Source organism: Tursiops truncatus, chromosome 17 (genome assembly GCF_011762595.2).
Source record: "Tursiops truncatus isolate mTurTru1 chromosome 17, mTurTru1.mat.Y, whole genome shotgun sequence".
NCBI lineage: Eukaryota > Metazoa > Chordata > Mammalia > Artiodactyla > Delphinidae > Tursiops > Tursiops truncatus.
This window is the reverse complement of record NC_047050.1, coordinates 46356806-46373876: the sequence shown is the minus strand read 5'-3', so window position 1 is coordinate 46373876 and position 17071 is coordinate 46356806. Positions and strand designations below refer to the sequence as shown.

The 17071-nt window shown below is 36.3% G+C and overlaps 1 protein-coding gene across 1 annotated transcript in view; it reads right to left on the bottom strand.

Annotated features, from left to right (window-relative positions):
• RIMS2 (regulating synaptic membrane exocytosis 2) overlaps positions 1–17071 on the bottom strand; it is a 626602-nt gene that overhangs the window by 365841 nt on the left and 243690 nt on the right. Inside the window, exon 13 of the mRNA XM_033842900.2 lies at positions 10021–10331. Coding sequence (XP_033698791.1) covers positions 10021–10331 — 311 coding nt within the window. The remainder of the gene's footprint in view (positions 1–10020; positions 10332–17071) is intronic.

The following is a 17071-nucleotide window of genomic DNA, read 5'->3' as shown; positions in this document are numbered from 1 at the left end:
TGGGAAGTTTCCATTTGGGGGCTACTAAGAACAAAGCTGCGATAAACCTTAATACACAAGTATTTTTGTACACATATGATTCCATTTTTCTTAGGTAAATACCTAAAAATAGAATTACTGGGGCACAAGACAAGTGTATATTTAATTTTATAAGAAACTGTCAAACACTTTTCCAAAACACCTGTACCATTTTACATGTTTTAAACTCTCACCAGCAAAGTATTAGAGATCCAGTAGCTCCAAATCTTCACAGATGTTAAGTGATATCAGGTTTTTCATTGTTTTTTTTTAATTGTAATTTTCCAAGTGAGTGCATCAAAGTATCTCATGGTTATCATGCTTTGCATCTCCCAAATGACTAAAGACATAGGACATTTTTCCTTTGTTTATTAGCCATTTGTGTATTTCTGTTGTGGAGAAAATACTTTTGCACTTTTTAGGGTTATTTTTTATTTCTATTATTTAAATGTAAGTGCTCTTTATATTCTTTTTAAGCTACATGTATTGCAAATATTTTCTCCTGAAATTTCTTGAAGTATAATTTGGTTATACATTTTCTTAGTATCTTTGATGAACAAAGTTTTAATTTTGATGATGTCTATTTTGTCATTTTTTTGCCTTTTATAATTAGCACTTCTTGTGTTTATCTCAAAATCCTTGCCTACGTCATGAAGATAGTCTCCTCTGGCTCCTCCTAGCAGCTTTATAGTTTTAGCCCAAAGCAAGGTCACAACAATTTTCTTCTATATTTTCTTCTAGAAGTTTTATACTTTTAATTTTTATATTTATAGCTATGATCCATTTTGGGGGTTTTTTAATGGTAAAAAAGCAAGCTTCAAATTTCATTTTTTAAATGGATATTCATTGTTACAGTACAATCTGCTTTCAGTCTTCTTCTCCTTTCTGTCCTTTCTCTGTTTAATTGCCGTTGTACCTTTGTTGAAAATTAGTTGTCAGTATGAGTGGGTACATATTACAGACTCTCCATTGTCTTCTATTATCTTCTAAGCATTTTTAAGTAACAAGAAAAAAGGATTATATATTTACCCATGTATTTATCACTGCCATTGTTCTTCATTTCTTGTGTAGATACATATATCTATCTGGTATAATTTTCCTTCTGCCTAGAGGACTCTGTTTATCATTTCCTACAATGCAGTTACGCTGGTGATGAATTTTTTCAGCATTTGTATATCTGAAAAGGTATTTTTGCCTTCATTTTTCAAAGATTTTCACTGCTATAAAATACTAGTTGATGGCTTATTTATTGTTTTTAAATCTCTTAGTACTTTAAAGACATTTGTTTCATTCTCATCTCTCTTACATTGTTCCCAACAAGAAATCTGCTGTCATCTTTATCTTTGTAAGCATGTCTATACATATAAACATGTCTTTTTTCTCTGACTGATTTTAAGATTGCTTCTCTATTACTTATTTTATGAAACTGGATTATGATATGCCTTAGTGTAGCTTTCTTCATGTTTCTTGTATTTGGAGTTTGTAGACCTTCTCAGAGCTAAAGATTTGTAGTTTTATGAAATCTGAAAATATTCTGGCAATCATTTCTTTACATTTTTCTTTGTACTCTGCATGCTCTCCTCCCCCTTCAAGGACATGTATATTAACTGCTTGATATTGTCCCTTAGTTGATGATTCTCTTTCACTTTTTAAATTATTTTATTCATTTTTTAATTCTGTGTTTCAATTTGGATCATTTCTACTGGTTTGTTTTCAAATCCACTAATCTTTTCTTCTTCAATACCTAAACTTCCATTATCCCCATCAAGTGCATTTTTCATTTCCAATATTATAATTCTCATCTCATTTTAGCATTAGATCATTTTAGCATTTATTTTCATATATTACATATTTCTACTTAACTTTTAAAATTATATGGAATACAATTATAGTAACTTTTTTAACGTTCTTGCCTGCTCATTCTAATATCTGTGTCACTTCTGGATTGGTGTCCAGTGTCTGATTACTTTCTAACTATTGATTGTGCTTTCGGGCTGTTTTGCCTGGTTATTTTTGACTGAATGCCAAACACTGCGACTTTTATCTTGTTGGGTGCTGGATATTTTTGTATTCCTATAAATCTTCTTGAACTTTGTTCTGGGAGGCAATTAAGTTACTTGGAAACAGGCTGATCCTTTCAGGTCTTGTTTTTATGATTTGTTATTCTGTCTGAGAGCAGTACCCAGTTTAGCATTGATTATTCCCCACTGCTGAGGCAAGACTTTCCAAAATACTCTACCCAGAGTTCCAGGAATCTTGAGGTTTTCTAGTCTGGCTGCTGGGAACAGACACTATTCTTGGTCCTGTGTGAATGCAGGCCAGTGTTTCTCTAATCATTTTGGATGATTCTTTCCCTGGCCTCAAGTAGTTTCTTCACATGCATGTCCCAATCATTCCTCCACTGAATACACAAGAATTATCTGTAGATCTCCAGGATATCTTGCTGTTCAGCTCTCTCCTCTCTGGTACTCTTTCTAGAAAACTCCAGCTGCCTTGGTCTCCCCATAACCTCAGAACTGTCTCCTCAACTCAGGAAGACCTCTGGGCTCTGCCTATACTCCTCTCCCTTGCAACATCCTGGAAACTCTCAAAGCAGTATGCTAAGGCAATCATAAGGCTCGCTTTATTTCCCATTTCTCAGGTATTATTCTCCTCTGTTGCCTGACGCCCAATTTCTTAAAAACCATTGTTTCAAATAGTTTGTCTATTTTTACAGATGTTTTGGGCAAAAAGGTAAATCGAGGCCCTATTATTCCATCTATACATATAGCAGAAGTCTTGAACATATATTTTAATTATTACTTTTACTTTAAAATAATCAAATGCTCACAAAGATACCTGGAAGGTCAACAGTAACAGAGAATAAAGAAATGATGGTTATTACCAAACTGTTAACTATTCATTATACAAGTTTTAACTTGCTTTAAAGCTTTACACTTTCGATCTAAGATAATCGGTTTATATTGTATTACTCTCTTGTCATCACTTACACCTGGTAGCATTTTTCACCATCTAACAAAATGCACTGAGATGTAATTTAGTCATATGACTTTTTTGTTTTTCACTCTTGTCTAATTAAAATTCCAGACAAAATCATAATGTAGTCTCTCAGTACTTTCATTGTGTCATTATTTAAGCAGTAAAATGCAGAAATAAATACTTAAGAATCTGTAATGCCTATAAAATATTGTTTCTTTGTAGTGATGCTTCTTAAAAATGCTTCATAGTCCATTAACAGCAGGTAACTCTGTTACTTTTTCCTATCACTTTTAAACTTTTGTTTCACAATAGAATAAGGAAGTAGGGAAAATAGCATAAGAAATATTACACAGTAATACAGTTATAAGATTACAGTGAAAATGTTCTTAGTGAAGATTTAACCTAATATTGCCAATATATTCAATTATAAATATGAATCATGGTGAAATTATTTGGCCATGTGGTAACAAGTAATATCTATACCAAAATTCAATAAATATTTGTTGAATAAACTAATTATAATAATGAGTTTAATATGAATGAGTACAATCCTCTACTAATAGAACACAAGACTATCAATTATAGGAGAGGAAGAAAAAATGGAAGAGAATGCTTCCAAGTTTATACCATGGCAGAAGACCTTAAAATACAACATAAATAATTTTAGACCTGGAGGTCTTTTCAAGATCTTGGAGAACACCTTTCCTATTTCAGAGATCGAAAAGTAAACACAAAGAAAAGATATACATCTACAAATGCTAACAGTAAAGGGAAGAAGTTAGAACAGGACCTATATCTTCTAACTTCCAGTTTTTGTATCTCTTCCACCATACAAATTAGTCATAATATTTCTTACTTTTTAACTTCTCCCAACATTCTAGGAAGTGCTAAATAAATAAATAGTAAAATGTTACATGAAAGAAAAAAACAAATAGCTGTTTCCTAAATTTCATTAATTTTCAACTTTGGAAAATATGAGCATCCAACTTTTTTTTTTTTTTTTTTTTTTTGCGGTATGCGGGCCTCTCTGTTGTGGCCTCTCCCGTTGCGGAGCACAGGCTCCGGACGCGCAGGCTCAGCGGCCATAGCTCGTCGGCCTAGCCGCTCCGCGGCACGTGGGATCTTCCCGGACCGGGGCACGAACCCGTGTCCCCTGCATCGGCAGGCAGACTCTCAACCACTGCGCCACCGGGGAAGCCCCGAGCATCCAACTTTTAAATAATTCCAAATGTATAAAACATCAACTCAATGTTGCAGAACAGTTTTACTTTGGTTTTTCTGTAATTTTTTAACAAAATAATATTGTTTTAAAAATGGCTATTTCACCCACCCTCCTCTAAATCCCATCTTAGATCCTCTAACCCAGTGGTTCACAGCCCTCTTCCAGGCCAAAGCCTCTTTGTAAAACAAATTCTTTGTAACATCCCCTTTACTACCCTGAAAAGGAAATCCAGAGGAAAAAATGTCCTAAGAATTCACATAATTTTTAAGACATATATATATTCCTAACTCTATAATAAAAGGAAAAATAAATAATTTATAAAAAATAAAATATATTTAAATAAGTAAATGCTCAGGCACAACCCAAGATGTCATAATAAAGGAGTCAGATACTTACACCTACATGGATGTGGTCAACCTGTGCCCCACTCAGTAAATGTGTCAAAACAGTATACTCAAATGTGGAATGATGTTGCCTCTAAGAACCACAAAGGTCCACTAAGTGTTATGCCTCTTAGTGACGGAGCTACAAAGGACAACTGCCACTGAGCTATTAAAGGACACTGGTGTTTCCCTCCCTAATATATCTCTAGATGCCTTTGTGCTTTGCTACTGGTCTCCACTAGTAAGTAGTATTGGCATCACTTGGCAGTTTGTTAAAAACACAGATTCTCGGGTACTACCTCAGACCTATCAAATTCAAATCTATATTTTAATAAGATCGTCAGGTTATATGGATGTAAATTAAAGGCTGAGAAACCACTGGGCACTCCTGGGGCACATAGTAAGGGAGAGGGTAAACAAACTGCACATAACAAAAAAAGTGGTTATTTCAATACGTATTTTGAAATTAAAAAAAACATATTTGAAAATCTCTAACAATATTTTGTACCTAAGTTGATAATAAACATTTGTCATTTTTATGAATAAATGAATTAAGTAAATACTCATTAACTCAAAGCTAAGGTCTAGAGCCAAGTTGGTATTCATTCACTCAGTAAATACTAAAGGTCTATGTGTAAAGCACTGTGCTTTACTTCTATGAGAGAAGTAAAAAGTCATAAAACAGGTCAAAACCACTGCAGTATATAGTTAAAGATTAAACTAAAGCTCCTAAAAAGAAGGAAATGTAACACACTCTTCTCTCAAACATACTTCTAGGTTCATAGATTTAAATTTAATTAAAGCAAAGTTTCTCTTTTTGAGGCCACTGGTTTCTGAATGGTACTGAAGAACAAATTACTAATAATACTTTAAACTGGAAGTTATATTTTTTATGAGATGCTCCATTTTACTGTCCAAGTCAAATACTGCTGAAAGACCCATTGTGGTAAGAAAGGAGAAAAACATGGGGAGAGAGAGACAAAGACAGAGAGAGAGAAAGAGAGAGAGAGGAGCGGGAGGTAAGGCTAACAAGAAAAAAGGCTTAACTGAAGTAATTTAAATAGTAACAAAAGAAAATGAGCAAAGAAAGGAGAAATTTCAACACCACTAAGAGAACTAACTACTTACTCTCTTGGGCAAGAAAAGGCAAATTTTTTTGTAAAGGGTCATAAAGTAAATATTTTAGGCTACGAAGACCATATAACATGGTCTCTTGCAGCTACTCAACTCTTATAACTACAATGGTAGCTGAAAGCAGCCATAGATAATAAGTAAACTAATAGATGTGACTGTGTTCCAATAAAACTTTATTTACAAAAGACAGATGGCTCAGATTTGGTGCCAGGGATGTAGTTTGCTGATCCCTTGCTCTAGGGGAAACAATTCAAAAGGTTCAAAGATACAGGCCTAATAAATTAATATAGAATCTGCATTTAAAAAATAATAAACCATAGGCTCTTTCTTGCTGATGATAAGGGGAATTAAATTAGTCTTGAAGAGAAAGTACTTTCCAAATAAAACTTTATACAATTATAACCAGTTACATTTTCTAGGCATAACTACCAAATCTGATATTAAGCTCTAACTTCTTCCCTGACTAAAAGTAATTCTTATTAACAAAAGAAGCTATTGGTCTGACTTGTATTAGGTTCAGAAAGCAAGGAGTCATGAAAGTGTGCATTTACTAGTTACAGCTGCCAAAGGCACAAGGCAAAAGAAAAAAAGGAACTACTACACCTTGCTTCCAGATTCTACTGTTTATTCAGGCTAGTAGTTTGTCATTGAAAGAACCATTAAGAGATAATATTGAAAGAAATATATTTGTTCTTATTACCACCTTCTTCAAAGATTAGAGATATGCTTCTAGCTTCCCTACAGTGATGAATTAATTACTCGAAAATTTGTTGTATTTATTTCTAACATCCGTAACCTCCTGACAATATGCACTCCAAAACTTACTAATTGATTATGTGATTCAGTGTTTTAGTATTTCCTTTTTTCTTCCCAAACTTACCTCTCTAAAGTCCAAAGGAAACTATCTCATGCAGCTATCTAGTTTTTGAAGGAGTCTGTTCCCATTATCCATTTTATTGTCATTCATGCATTTAAAATCCTATCTCCACTGGTTATCATCTATTTTTTTCACCCAAGCTCATATACCTTGACCATTTCACTTGCCATTTTACAAGTTTTCTTGATTTCTAAAGTCCTTGTGTAGCAGACACTGCTACTGTCTTAACCCACGTTGCTGTATCCTTCACTGTTCCCCACATAGCAATGTTTGCTTACTGTATTTTTAATATTCTGCCTGAGTGCTTTCTCTGGCACAGGAGTATGCTTGAGCAATGAGTTCTAGAGAGTTAACAACCCCAGGAACAGCCCTAGACCAATAGCAAAGGAAAGTTATGGATAAATATCCCCAGCCTCCTTGCCCATTATATGGGATAACTTTGAGGTCGTGATACCGGGTCTCCCAAAAGTCCCGGTAAGATTAAGACACAGCTGCTGAAAGAGGTTACCTGCTCTTGAATGCATCCAATGTTGTATTCTTTCTCTTAACTGGATCATTTCCCACTTCCCTACAGGTAAGTGCCTGGGATTGCCTTCCATATAAACTACCCGCTCTCAAATCTTTGTGTGCTTAAGGTGGTCCTCAATCTAAGATGGTCCGCTAACCTTAAAATTCCTGGGTTCCTGAGATTTTGCACTGAGACGAGTTCATAGCACACCAGCCATGAAATCACCAACTGTTTTGCCCAAAGGTAGGATTACATTGTTTCACTTTTGCTAGTTTTCAAAAGATCTGGCACAGCCATCATTTTATTATTCTCCCAAGACATAGCAACACACCAGAGTGATGGCTTTAGCCACCCTCTAAAGTGACTCCCAGTTACCTTACCTGTCATAACTGAGTGCTCACGTAATAGGAGCGGGTATGCCTCGCACCAAGCCGCGCACAGGAGAGGCTGGGACGCTGGTGTGGGGTGGGGCACGGACGCAGGGGCGCGGTCCAGTCGGTAGCTGGCCTCGCTCAGGTTCTTCGGGCTCAGCTGAGCCCCTCTCCCAACCCTGCGTACCTGAAGGCTCACAGCCCTCCAGTTCTTGGCCAACACTCCCCTCGTTTGGGTTTGGGGCTTGAGCTTTTCCATCCCCAGCACCTGGCAGGGTGTTGGGCCAGGGAAGCCTGATCAAGTGGCCAACAGCGGCTGGAGGGCAGCACCACCCCGCCCAGCGCCGGACCTCAGGCCAGCAGCCAGAGTCCAGGCTCCGAAGAAAGGCAGGTAAGGGCTGTCGCTGTGTAAATGGGCGGGGGTCAGTTGCCCTCAAGTTGGAGGAGAGTCTACATCACAAAACCTAACTCAACTTTTGTTACTACGGGACTCGTGTTGAGGAAAATCTGATGTTAACTTTGAAGGAGAGATTTGTTCTTCGCCTTCAAATTGTAATCGGGGCGGGGCGGGCAGGCAGCCCTTAGCATTCCACCCTTAATACCTGGCCAGCGCGTGGCCGTCACGAGGCCTTAGAACAGCGGTTAGAGGTCCCGCTCTGCCAGCAGTCAGTCTCACAGTGATCCTCCGGGCAGAAAGTGCCGTGAGCGGTGGATCGTGGCCTTCTCCCCACGGCTCGAGGCCCTCCAGCCTCCACGCTGGTGGGTGAGCTGGGGGGCCCAGGACAGGCTGAGGGCTGTGCCCTGCAAAGTTGCAGAGCCCTTGCCATGGCCGCCCACTGGCTGGGCCCAGGCCTTGACCTAATGGCGGCGGCAGTCTCCATGGGTCCCAGTCAATGGAGGCCTCAGCACCTGGATTACGTGGACACTGCCACTAAGGTAACAGCTTCAATCAGCTTCAGTCTGTCCATTCAAGTTTTGAAAATTGGTACAGCTTAGCTCAGTTGTCTAACCCCCTAAGAGGTGGCCGGAGGTCAGGGGTAAGTTGCAAGAACACTGCACATCATTAGTTCAGGTCCACCTCTGTGGCTGGGGCTCTTCTCAAAGAAGGACAATTGTTGCGAGCTGGGAATTCACCTGACAGGTATTTGCTACAAGTGATTCGCTCCAGTTTAAGTGAAAAGCCTGAGAGCCAGCTGGGTCCTGGGCACTTGGCTCCCTCAGTGATGATGGCTGGGCAGGGTCTGATAACCCGGCCCTGAGGGCACCACCAGCTGAGATCTGCCTCTTCAGCCAGGCCTGGGCACTGGCAGGAGGACCCAGACTGGGTGCTGGATGAACGCTCCCAGGCAGGGTAACAGCCCGCGCAGGGACCCCCTCCTCTTAGCCAGGGCCTGGACTCTGGAGGGAGAAACTTGAGCCTTGGGACTTTGCCCTTTCTTGTCAGAACGGGAAGAACATTCATTTTGGTGGAGGTTTATAGGAACATTGTTACCTGACCATGACCTGACCTCAAGAACAAAGGTTCTGACACCAGGAAGTTTGACAACTAACTACACCCCTCCCTCACATTTCCTAAAAAAGGGTTTTGCTGAAAGCTTACGGGGAGTTTGGGGTCTGGGGGGCCTGAGCCACCCGTCTCCTTGCATGACCCTGCAATATACCTTTCTCCGCTCCAAACTGACGTTTTGGTATTTTTTGGCCTCACTGTGCGTCGGGCACACAGACTTGCATTCGATAACGCTCAGGACCCACCATCCTATAAGTACAGTTTAGATTTGTTTTTCCACAAAATGCATGACTTTCTACTTGTTCACATGTAAATGTATCTGCCAATTCTAGATAACAAACATAGTGTAAACCAGATTTTGTTTTTAATTTAAACAGAGGAACGTGGTATAGAAAAATAATCTTCCCAAGAAAACTTTTCATTCTCCCCCTTCCAAAAGTAGGAACTCTAAGAACAATAAACACTGTTTTAAAAAGTCTAACCCTTTGAACATGGAGAAGCCCACAGAACTGAGCCAAGAGTAAATAGCAGAGTTAGCCCATGGAAAAATCAAACTCACGAAACCCTTTCATCAATATTTACCTGCTTGGAAGACCACTTCATCTGTCAACCCAAGGTAGAACCTTTGGAGGCATCCTTAGTCTTCCCCATTCTCTTAATTCCTCTCCCAGTTAGTCCCATCAGTTGAACCTCTCCGAAGTGTCTTAAAAAAAACATTTCTGCATTCCCCTTGCTCTTATGCCAGTTTGTCTTTCCTGTGACCATAACCTATCTAGGTTCCCTGTTTCATTTCACCTCTTTATTCTGGAAAAACCTGACACTCCCACATCAAACCTAAGACTGTTCAAACCTATAATAGCTCAAGTCCTGAACATCACTTTCAGCATTTCTATAAAACATATGGACATTTACATTATATTTAGACAACACATTTGTTGCCTAAACATTTCATGTATTTTTATTTCTGTTTGGAATGAAGATTAAAAATAATGTTTACCTAAAGATTAAGCAAAATGTTTACCTGTCTGAAGCTACGTCACTGGCAATTTGGTGCTTCACTCCTGACCCATTTTTAATAGAATCCTGTCTTGTGAGCCCATGAGATCGACTTTTCTCCACTGCAGGTACAGATAAGTCACCTGAGGGTCCTTGGAACGGGGCCTGCTCATGCAGTTTTGCTTTCTTCTCCTGAGGTGCCTCCTCATTCCGCAGTCCTCGGAGAACCTTTTGATCAGGTTGCTGTGGTGTATTAGATCCACTATTATAAAACCATGCTCCTGATTTAGTGAGGATTTCTTGTTGTTTTCGGCACAAATTACATACCCACATAACCTGCACACGAATATACAGGGAAAAGAAATTAGTGTTTCCAAAAGTTAAAAGCAAATAAAAATAGAGACAACAACTCAAGCTAACAAAAAAAGTACATGGTTATCCTTTCTGAAGTTAAAATGTAATCCTGATCAACTGCTATTGTTAATTAAATCACATATCTTAATTTTGTCAACAGACAAAGCTGACAATATCTACTGGCAGTAGAAACACCAAACTAGAATGTGAAATTACTAGTTGTTTATTTATATTCTTTAATTGCTTTGTATTTAAATTAGGGGCATAGTATAATACAAAGAAAATGGATTTTGAGGTTAGAAAAACTTGGGTTTAAATACCAACTGCAAGACTGGAAACTTGGCAACCTTCAACAAGGTACTGAACCTTCATAGCTATAAAACTTAGTTTCTTTAACGATAAAATAGAGAAATAGGTATAATAATATTCATCCCCTATATTGTTTTGAGGATTGAAATAATTTATATAAAACGTCTGGCACAATGCCTGGTATATGTTGGACTTCAATAGATTACCTACTAATATTAGGTTAATCTTCTACCATCAACTATATTACAGTTTCTTGAAGGGGTAGCTCCTAATTTCTTTTAGTAGCTCCTAATGACTAAAATATTTCTTTTGAGTAGCTCCTAATGACTAAAATAAAGCTAGGAACATTGCTGATCCTCAATAGAAACCTGTTAATTGCTCATAACTTTAGTAGGACACTTAACATAAAATGTACCATTTTAACCATTTTTAAGTGCATAGTTCAGTAATATTAAGTATATTCACATTGCTGTGAAACAGATCTACAAAATGTTCATCTTGCAAAATTCAAAGTCTATATCCATTAAACAGCAAATTCCCTTTTCTCCCTCCCCCCATCCCCTAGTAACCACCATTCTACACTTGATTTTTTAATAGATATGTTTTTCAGACTCCAGGAATCTAAGAATATTAAAACTAACATCTGTTTGACCAGAAAACCTTCGCCTTCTTCTGAAAAATATTTTTCAATTAGAAAAAAAGTCATACATTCATGAAATAAAAGGTAAGTTAATATTTCAAGTGTTTTCTATGTTTTATGTCAAATATTGAATCTTACACAGCTCTCCAGATTGCTAAACATTTCCTCATAGTTTAAATAAATTATAATATAGATAATCGCAGTAAAAGAAAACTTCAACATGGTATTTTCAACTGATACAAGAATGCTTTTGTAAAATACCATTTAAAATTTTTGCTTAACTTCTCATTATTCCCAGTTCACATTGTATAGTTTATATCATACAACACTGTACTTGATCATTTTTTTATTTTGTTCTCCCTTCAAATTGTATATACATTTCTCTTTTCTCCAACTAAATTGAAAGCTCACTGGGGGCAAGGTCTATATCTTCTATTTGCATAATAAGACCTTATAAATTATAGAACAGTAAGACCCTCTAAATGTTTGCTAACTTGAATTCTTTTGAAGTCTTTCTGGGGGATGTATTATAATAAAATTTTTTATACTATTACACTAAGATTTATGTTTCATCCATTTCCAAAAGAATTAGTCAGCAATAACATCAATTTCTGTGACTATCTTATTTTTAAAAGTAAATAAGAAAGTATTTTTGATATTAAAATACCAAAATCTCACTCAAATTTTAAAAAAATACATCATAGTCCAAATTTCTTTTGGTTTGAATACATACAAAATATAAATATATCTAACTCATCAATCGTCTCAAAAATCAAATTTCAACCAAGATCTTCAGCCTTTCAATGCCATCTTGTGGCAATTATAGGTATTGCAGATATCTTTTAAAAGTGAAAGGCGCACTAAATATAGAACCAGAAAATATTGTTAAAATAAATTAAATTTGAATTTCAACTTTTCTGCTTTATTTTAAACAAATTACTCATTGTACAAAAGCATCATTTCCATATAGCACAAAATGAAAAAAAGACTTGGAAGCATTATGGGGTTAGTTTTCCTCATCTGTTAACACCTAATAGATATTAATATAAGATAAATGACTGTAAGTGTGAAGGATGATGTCTGACTCTCTGTGTATTAATACCTTTCCCATACTCTCTGAGCTATCTACATTGGTTGCTCTTTTTCAGACTAGATCCTATGTGCCCTCCTAACCTGCTGGCTTCTAGTAATCCTTATATCCTAACAACAAATTACCCTTCTCTTACTATCTCCTCCTACTCTTGGATTAAGAGCTTATTAATCTTTAAAGCTTAGGAAGCCTAAATTCACTCACTTAAATTACTACAGGGACTGACACTTTCAGCTGAAAACCTTTACACACATTGCACCTTGCAAATTGATGATACTGCAGGATGCCTTACAAACACATACACATGCTATGAGATGACTTTTTACTAGTTGGCTGTGAAATAATTAGCATCTATTAGAGGTAAAGTCTGTGTCCATGGAAAATAATTTAACTAATTTGGGAATATAATAGCAGGACTTTTGTTAATGGAACCCTTTAACCAATTAAGTTAACCAGCAAATGTATCTTATGATGAATGCTGTTAAAAATATCTTAGAAATATACATGCCTGTAAATCACCATGGTTAGAGCCTATTAGTGTGGCTGGTCATCATTTATCAAAAAACATCTAGGCCCCAAGAATACAAAGACATAGAGGATTCAAAATTATAAGGTATTATTATTTTCAGTTCTAAATATGCCAATATTTGGGACTTCCCTGGTGGTCCAGTGGTTAGGACTTCGCCTTCCAATGCAGGGGGTGAGGGTTTGATCCCTGGTCGAGGAGCTAAGATCCCACATGCCTCGCAGCCAAAAAACCAAAACATAAAACAGAAGCAATATTGTAACAAATTCAATAAGGACTTGAAAAAAATTGGTCCACAGGGCTTCCCTGGTGGCACAGTGGTTAAGAATTCACCTGCCAATGCAGGGAACATGGGTTCAAGCCCTCGTCCAGGAAGATCCCACATGTTGCAGAGCAACAAAGCCTGTGAGCCACAACTATTTAGCCCGCGTGCCACAACTAGTGAAGCCCGTGCGCCTAGAGCCCACGCTCCGCAAGAAGAGAAGCACTGCAATGAGACACCTGCGCACCGCAACAAAGAGTAGCCCCAGCTTGCTGCAACTAGAGGAAGCCCGCGTGCAGCCATGAAGACACAATGCAATGCGTCTAAATGGTTTTACATTTGACTCCTACTAAACACTGAAAAAACAGATAATCCCAAACTTTTTCAAACTATTATAGAAAGGGGGGGAAAAAAAGGTAAGGTCCCCAATGCAATTTATAAGACTAGAAAGATTTTAATGGCAAAATCAGAAAAGGGCAGTAATTAGTTTCCTATGGCTGCTGTAACAAATTACCACAAACTGGTGGTCTAAAACAACAGAAATATATTCTCTCACAATGCTGAAGACCAAAGTCTGAATTCAAATTCAGTATCAATGGGCCAAAATCAAGGTATCAACAGGGTCATGCTCATTCAAGAGGCTCTAGGGGAAATCAGTTCTTTGCCTCTTCTGGCAGTCAGCTTCTGATGGCTACAAGCATTCTTTGGCTTGTGGCCATGTCAATCCAATCTTCAGGGACAGCATCTTCAGATCTCTCTCTGCTACATCTTCACTGTGTGTGTAATCTCCCTCTTATAAGGATACAAATGATTATATTAAGGGCCCAGGCAGATAATCTCCCCATCTCAAGATTCTTACATAATGACATCTGCACAGATTGTTTGTTTGTTTGTTTGTTTTGCTATATAAGGTTACTCACAGGTTCAGGGATTAGGGCATGGATATTTTTTTGAGGGGCCATTTTCAGCCTACCACAGACAATATAAAAATAGAATTATAGGCCAACAGCACAAATAAAAATGGATGCATTGATCTTAAAATCAAATGTTAAATTTCATACAGCAAATATATATGATAAAGAACAAAAAGAACCTATCATGGCAAAGGGAAGATTATAACAAGAATAGTTTAATATTAGAAAATATACCAATGTAATTCACCACATTAATAGATTAAAATAGAAAAAAAGTGGTCATATTGATACGGAAAAACCATTCAGCATTCATAAAATGTAAGACTCATTCATGTGAAAATAAAATCTAGCAAATAGAAAAGCAATGCTTAAGCCTGATAAAGGGTATCTACAAAAACTTATATCCTATTTTATACTTAAAGATGAAAAGTAAGAGCATTTCCCTTAAAGTCAGGAATGAGCTAAGGATTCCAAGTATCATCACTTCTATTCAACACTGTCCTGAAGGCACTAGCTTATTAGTAAATCTCACACACATGAGACAAGAAGAAGGATGAAATAAAACTGTCCTTATCTAAACACTATATGATTGTGAATACCATTTGATTATGACATAAAAATCCAAGAAAATCTACAGACAACATATTAGAAGTAATAAGAGAGCTCCGTAAGTTTCCTAGATCAAAGATGGACAAAGATAAACAGCATTTCAGTACACCACTAATAACCAATCATAAACATTTAATAAAAAAAGTTTAAAGATACCTGTTTCAAAGAAAATTAGTATACAAGAGTCTAAAAGAAGACTTACATAAATGGAAAGATATACTCTGTTGCAATAAGAAGACCAAATACCACCAGGATGTCAGTCTCCCGAATTAAATCTATAACGTTCAGTGCAATTTTAATCAGACTCCTACCATGTTTTTCACAGAATTTATCAAGCTAATTCTGAAATGAATATGGAAGAGCCAAAGATAAGAAAATCTAGATAATTCTGAAGATAAGTAACAATTTAAGGTGGACTTGCTCTACTTATTATAAAGTGACAGAAATTAAGACAGTGTGGTATTAGTAGAGAAGTGCTAAATAGAACATGGAGCATACTAGAGGCTCTAGAAACAGACTCTCACATATACCAGTGATCACATTACAAATCAGTGGAGAAAGGACACACTATTAATATAGCCAAGACAACTGGTTGTCCATAATGGGGGAAAAAATAGATTCACACCTCACACCATATACAAAAATCTGTTCCAAATGGATTAAACACTGAAACATGAAAGACAAAACTTCCAAACTTTTAGAACAAATGTCAAGAAGCAAAATATTTTTAACTCAAATACAAAAAGCACAAACTAAACTTTACTATATTAAAATGTTTAAACATTTTTGAATAGTAATATAATAAGATAAAGTAAAAGAAGAAACCACAATCTGAGAGAGGTTTTACTGCAATGTATACAGTTTATACTGGATATGCATTCAGAATATATGAGGATCTTCCATAGCTCAATAAGAAAAAGACAAACATTACAGCAGAATAATAGGTCAAGAAATGAATATACAATTCCATAGAGAACCCCAACTGGCCAATAAACAAATAAAAAGGAGCTTAATCTTATCAGTGAAAAATTACAAATTTAAAAAAATTAGTTACTATTTCACTCCCATTAGTTTGACAACATTTAAAAGTCTGACAACACCAAGCATTTCAGAGGAAGTAGAGGAGCCAGTACTCAGAAACATTCCTCCCAGGACTGCAAAACAGTTTGGAGATCCATTGTGCAATATCTAGTGAAACTGAAAATGGCTACTTATATACTCTATGATCCAGAAATGTTACTTCTACCCTAGAGAAATTACAAGAAGACATGAACAGGGATGTTCATTGAGCACCACCTCTACTAGGAAAAAATATTAGATAACCTAAATCAGTGGATAAACTAACATATTCATGCAGAAGAATTATATTCAGCAAATGAGTGAATTAGATTTAGATGAACCTAAATTTTGAGATAACTCTCAAAATACAGAGTTAAAGAAAGCAAGTTTCAGAAAAATATATACAGTATGATCCATAATATAAAGTTTAAAACCTTGTAAAATAATACTATATATGGTTTAGCAGTGTTTAGATATTAAGCTAAACTACAAATAAAAACATGTAGAATGGTAAGTATTCGAGATAACTGCTCTATCTCTAAAAAAAACAAAGAAAAATACTAAAAAGATGGCAAAATGTTAAGATTTGTATAACTGCTCGGCAGTCTCTAAACTTCCCGACATGTTTGAAATATTTCAAAATAAAAAAGAGAGAACCAGTTAAGGTTAATTGGACTAGTGAAAACATTTACTGATACTCATAATCACGCTAAAAGGAAATGTGTATTTACCATAAATATATTAGTTAACTGAGAACTAATTAATGAATTTGCATACAAATATAATTTTTAAAATACAATACAGCTTACTTCCAGGGTTTTGTTTTGTTTTGTTTTTTATGGAGAGGTGTGAGTGAAGGAGTCAGATTACATAAAAGGTAACCAGTTAGCTGTACATGTTTTGTAGTGTGGTTTCTAGTTTTTCTTTTCATCAAAGCACTTGATTCATTTTATAAACTCCCTGTTCTAAATTAAATTTTATCCAAAAAGCTAGGGAAGTGATTGTCAAAGTAAATTAGTCATTGAGGAGAATTTAATTGTACATTGATTATTATCAGAATAAGTAGCTGCTGCCTTCATAATAAATACTTGACTTTTAAATCTTATTTTAATTAGAACTGCATTTTAAATTTAAATTTCTCTAAGTGTTTTTAAAAGAAAAGACAATTCTTAAAGCAGTAGGTATATCCAGCAATTCTAAGGGAAGTAAACATTTCTGCAGTTATTAAGTTTTCCCACTAGTCTGTGCTATAGCACTTTGTTCAATCTGGACTACTGGCTTCTTTGCATATTAGCACTACATTGTTAACCTAC